Genomic DNA, 6,080 nt, shown 5'->3' with positions numbered 1-6,080 from the left:
GTTTAAAATAAGTATACTAATAGCACACTTGAATAAACTTCTTTTTCATAAGGGTTTCCTTGACTGACGATATGAATAATGTTTACTAATAGCTCTTTTCTCTATATAACACCCACTTTTAATGATAATGGATCAAATCAAGTCCTATATTTTTAGTTGAATATCCTGGAAGAGGTCAAATATGTTGCAAATGGCAATGTTTTCATTAATATATTTCATTATGAATAACCGATAAACGTGATATCATACACACAACATGTGAGGTAGAAACATTAGATGATATTAATAAACAATGATGGTAGTAATTAAATGGTAAAAATGGGGTAAAAAAAAAACTAAAATGCTCTAATTTACCTCAAAGTCATAATATGATTATATATTCAAACATGATTATATATTCAAAAATGTGCAGGATATTTTTGTGGCACTTTACCGATATTTTTGCCATAGAAAAACCATTTTGCGTTCCTCAAAGAATTTTTTCTTAGTGTAAAAACACTTTATTGATCTAAAGAACCCCTTTCTACTATAAATTACCTTTCTGTGGAATGAAAAAATTCCTAGGATGTTAAAGGTCCTTCATGGAACCATAGATGACAATAACAATTTTTTTTATTTCTAAGCAATATGGCAACATTTGAAAATGTTTTGTTCATATTTTCAATCAATCTGACACTACTGAACTTAGTTTAGAGGAATACGTCTAATAAAAATGCATTCTACATATCAAGTCAAGTCAAGTCACCTTTATTTATATAGCGCTTTTAACAATACAGATTGTGACAAAGCAACTGAACAGCATTAATTAGGAAAATAGTGTCAATAATGCAAAATGACAATAGTAAACACTAATTTTTCAGTTAAAGACAGTTCATCATTGAATCAGAGAATAATTCAAAATTAAATACAGTTTCAACTTATGAATTAAAATGAATTAAAATGCTGATGGCTATTCTGTTGGAGACACAACCTCTCTAAACCAGATTGCCTTGAATTTATAATTCATAAAACCCTTAGATGTGTGGAATAGAAGCAAGAATGCAAAAGTGTACTGGGACCTTTTGTGCAGCACAGGTGCATCAAGTGTGAACTCAGCAGAGCACAAAAGCCTGTTTCTGTGGCCTGGATTGGGTCTGTCACTGAGACGAAAGGGTACGAGAGCTGCTCTATCCCTCGGCACATCCACGTTAGGTGTGAGGAAAGGTGAGAAAAAAAACAAGGGTGCAATAAAATCTGGCATATGGACCTAATTAGCACCTACAGAAAAAGCATGTCAGAAGAGCAGCATAAAATTGCATAAAAGCACTCTGGAGTGAAGATGCAGCTCAGAATGAAGACTAAAAAAAATTGTGATCCAGTGGCCTAGCGGGCATGTTTTGATTCAGCTGTCTTGCACATACTAATTAGAAAAGATTAACAGGCTGTTGAGTTCACGCAGTGGAGATGAAGTACAGTGTGGTGGCTTTGCAGTTATCTCTAGTTTCCTAAAGCCCTTATTTCATTTTAATCAGAAAATTGGCACGCTTCTCACCACAATCAACATGGAAAAAATGTTCAAAAGTCCATCAGAGGAGGCAAAAAAATATACCAAAGAATCTAAATGATCTGTTATTTTCATCAGTTTAACTTAGTAGTGTGCATAACCTAGATGGATATTATGCAAACACTTTTGTTTTGTAGTAGCCCAGGTGAGTTTTAACCCTGTAAAGCCTACTGTGCCATATTTGATGTGCAAATGTTATCATCATGATCAAAACTTTGCTGAAAAACCCGCTCTACACAATCTACTACATGCCTTCTGTCATCTGATGTCTTTTTCAGCAAGTAAAAAGTCCATTTAGTAACTGTGAAATTAAAATAATTGTAAAAATGTCCCCCCTCAGATCAGGTTCATGTGTTTTTTGCTGTGTAAGAGAACAACTTTTATATTTTAGTAATATTTCAAGATGAACACACTTTACTGAAGCAACTTAGGATTACTTAATTATCCATACTCCATTAAAAAAATGTTAAAGTGTTATTAAAATAAGGCTTTTGAGGAATGATTATTGGGATTATTTGTTAACTGACATTTATATGCATTTTATGTCTGCTATACTGTTATACAGGTCCTGTTAAGTTATATTGAGCTTGGGTTTCATCCTAATTTTTGGCCATATAAATATCAGCAACTGCACCAGTTTGGGCCACTTAATAAAATTGAGGTGTACTCAAGCTCCATATTCTCATCATATGAGCAAAAATATAAACACTATGACACTTAACAAAAACATATATGCAAACTTTTTTTTAAGAATTTGTCAAAAGGTTCCACAAACCGTTCAAAAAAAAAACAAACAAAAAAAACACTAATTTTTGACTATTATGTAACAAGTCAGGCTTTACAGAGGAGGCTGATAGCATAAAGGCTCCTTTGATTGTAAACCGACCAATCAGAATGCACATGCAACAACATTGCTTCTTAAAAAAGGCATTATAAATAAAAGCCCACCCTCTGGATATCACACATGATTATATGTCAAAGGTCAGTAATAATGTTTCATCCTGCACAGCACTGGCTTGAAGTTTAAGACTGGTATTGCTGCTGAAATATGCATTGACACGAAGTATGAAGGGTGTGCCCTCTAGATTACAGTGCCTGCAGCTATGCTTGAATTAATAATACATCTCAAAAGTAGCTCGACCGGGACAGAAATAACCAAGATGAATGAATGAATAAATAAATAAGTCCACATAAAGTGCATCCATTTGAGTCGATGTCCAGTTCCTGCAGGAGAACATGTCAGCTGGAACACAGAGGATCTGACATGTCTCTAAACGTCATCATATTAAGCATACTTTAGATTTATGTACAGCATGTGAAGCTGTCTTAACTTACGGTTTAGGTTACCATCATTATGAATAAAAGTAAAGCTGAATGGGCTTGAATCTCTACACTCAGCCGGTAAGAACTGTTCATGTAATACCACTTGTAAACACAAGAGGGGCACTTTTCACATGAGTGACTAGATCTCATTCATTTGATAAGTGATGTGTAACTTCACAAAACCAGATTGATTTACAGAACTTGATTTGCACAAAAAAATCTGTCAAAATCATATTATAGTATGTGTCACTCTAGTTCTCTGCAGTACTTTTTTAACTCTAAAACCTAAAAAAAAAAATATATATATATATATATATATATATGCTTGTGCTGTAATCTATATAGATATATATTTTATAGTTCTATAAAATATTGCAAAAAATGAATAAATACATGTATATATATATTGCATCCTTTAACAAAACTCATGATCACTTAACTGGAATATTGTGATAAAAGAAAACTAGACTAATAAGGTTTCCATCTTTAAAACTGTGAGCTTATTTTTTTTTTATCCAATATATTCAAATATGAAATGATTTAAAAATGTACTGAATAGTAGGAATGACCCATATCTCATCTGACTGAAAAATCATTAATTATTTAACAAATGTTTTAAAAGCCAAATATCTGAACAAATATCTTGTCAATAACTGCTGAAGAGCAGTGAGATTTGTATTCGCACAGACCCTAACGATTCAATAATAAACAAAGCTTTCTGAAATTTGTTTAGACCCCTTATGCGCCTGCCTGTGATGACAATAATTGATTAGTTCATACACAGCAAGACTATAAGACAGTCCTCCGTGGCTGGACAGAAAGCAATGGATGGATGAAGGTCACTCTGTCCACCTCCTTTATGTTTCTCCCTTTGGGTCAGAGCATAAATCAGAGCTCTCAAATGCCAGCTTCAGTCTAAATCAGCAGACGTATTAAAAGGCCAACCCAGCTATTGTGTCCAGGCAGAGATGATACAGGTCACATCTGTACTATTATGTCAGCTTCAGTGGTTCAAGTTGTTCTAACATTCATGATGCAAGACTTCTTTACATGCATTATGTATGAAAATAAATGTTGTCTATTGATGTAACGAGAGGAACAAGAGACAAAATATGAATAGGCAGTTCTGTAGTTGACCTAATTTAAAAAGTATGTGAAATTAAAATATTTTCTCCTGTTCGTTATTAATTTTTCCTTTATGCAGCATTGGTTGAGCCTTAAATTGACATTATGAGACATTCTGAAACATTAAGTTAACAGCTTAGGTTTCATCATCACATTAAATCAATGCAACTGGAAAAACTAACATTTAAAAAAATACACACTTCACCTTTGATATTTCAATGAATTGAAATATGAAATACTGCGTAATTCCTATGCATTTTTAAACTTTGCATAGGAATTAATGGGAATTATGCTAATATCTATAGAGCAGTTAAATAATGAAGACACCCAAGAGAGATGCACAACACAAACAACTACATTACACCTCTGTCTGGTCTATAACATGAAAAAGTTGACCAATCAGAGGTCGACATCAATGAGTCTGCAGGAACTAATCAGCAGCCCCCTGGGCAGACACACACAAACCAGCAGAACAAAACACAACAGAACTATAGGGTCGTAACCCTGGACATATAAATGAACCCACAAGGTCTGTTATTTCAAGCTACACGTTCTAAGTCAACTTGCCAGATGTATTAAACCATCAAACCCTTCCTGGCTCTGCTCATTGAATAGAGATTGAGTAAAATGTCACATGAAGGACACAAAGGTCGATTGTGTTGAATGCTTATTGAAGGCTTAGACCTTAAGTCAAAGGCAAGATTTCCATGTTTGTATGATTATGATAATGTCAAAATGACCTATATATTTTGTCCTAGTATTACGGAAAACTTTTAATCTGAAAGAGATATCGACTAAATACACAGTGAAGACTTGCACTAAAATTATGTGGTTTTAAAAACAAGATGTTTCTGCAAGGGCTCTGGTGCTGTGACCCTTTATGTGGACCCTGTGGCCCTGTTGTTCATCATGTAAGGTCTGTGACACAACAAATGGAAATGCTCTTGGGTGAAAAACAATTGTGCTGAAATAATAGCATGATGAATACGTCTAAGCTGCAAGAATGTCAAAAGAATAAAAAGCATTTGGGTCAGATTTATTTCAATCCAGAGTTTACAGATCCAGAGTGAAGGTGGATGGTTATATAAAAACTAAATTATGGCTATTTTCGGTGCAAGAAACATTGACTGGCATTATAAGTATAGCCAAGGGAACCATAATGCTATGAAAGGGTGGAATATGTCCGCTATAAAGTTTTCAATGAAAAAAATAAATGAAAAATCAGATGACATGATTAGGTGAATTCCAAAAAGCATTAAAAAGAAACAAACTGAATGGAAACATGAAATACCTGCCACGACGGTGTTAAACTGCGTACAGATGCGCGCCGTAACTCTGCGAGGTACATATATTGTGGTTCGCTGGTCCAGTAATTGTTCTCCCTGGAGTAGCTGGAGAGGAACAACTCTGAGGCGTACTGGTCCCTATAATAGAACATGCAGATTAGCACACATGCTAGCTAAAGCCTAACCTGGATGACTGCAGCTATCAATTCAGTTTACTTCCATTCATTTAGTTCATTGATTGATTGGAGATTGTTAAAGCAATTATGGCTGCCATGACAAGAAAAAGTGATGTTAAAACAATAGCCTTTACAGTAAAAAAATAGTAGAGAAACAATCACAGCTGCTTCAATCCAAACGTATCAAAACCATCCTGATGTCATTTGTTCTGTATAGATAGATGACAGACAGACAGACAGATATAGATAGATAGATAGATAGATAGATAGATAGATAGATAGATAGATAGATAGGCGACAGACAGACAGACAGACAGACAGACAGACAGACAGATAGATAGATAGATAGATAGATAGATAGATAGATAGATAGATAAATAGATAGATGACAGACAGACAAACAGAAGGACGGACAGACAGACAGACAGCTAGACAGCTAGATAGATAGACAGTTAGACAGCTAGATAGATAGCTAGACAGCTAGATAGATAGATAAGCGACAGACAGATAGACAGCTAGATAAATAGCTAGACAGCTAGACAGACAGATAGATAGATAGATAGATAGATAGATAGATAGATAGATAGATAGATAGATAGATAGATAGATAGATAGATAGATAGATAG

At 34.3% G+C, this 6,080-nt stretch overlaps 1 protein-coding gene across 3 annotated transcripts in view; it reads right to left on the bottom strand.

The window, feature by feature from the left end:
* tjp2b (tight junction protein 2b (zona occludens 2)) overlaps positions 1–6,080 on the bottom strand; it is a 106,691-nt gene that overhangs the window by 78,519 nt on the left and 22,092 nt on the right. For 2 of the 3 annotated variants that reach the window (XM_016290432.1, XM_016290441.1), the window contains exon 2: positions 5,283–5,415. The exons of the other annotated variant lie outside the window; for it this stretch is intronic. In XM_016290432.1, coding sequence (XP_016145918.1) covers positions 5,283–5,415 — 133 coding nt within the window. The remainder of the gene's footprint in view (positions 1–5,282; positions 5,416–6,080) is intronic. 3 annotated transcript variants of the gene reach the window in all.

The sequence above is a fragment of the Sinocyclocheilus grahami genome, unplaced genomic scaffold (genome assembly GCF_001515645.1).
Source record: "Sinocyclocheilus grahami isolate Dianchi unplaced genomic scaffold, SAMN03320097.WGS_v1.1 scaffold259.1, whole genome shotgun sequence".
Taxonomy (NCBI): Eukaryota; Metazoa; Chordata; class Actinopteri; order Cypriniformes; family Cyprinidae; genus Sinocyclocheilus; species Sinocyclocheilus grahami.
Note: the sequence above shows the minus strand (reverse complement) of the source record. Positions and strands in the feature narration are given on the sequence as shown.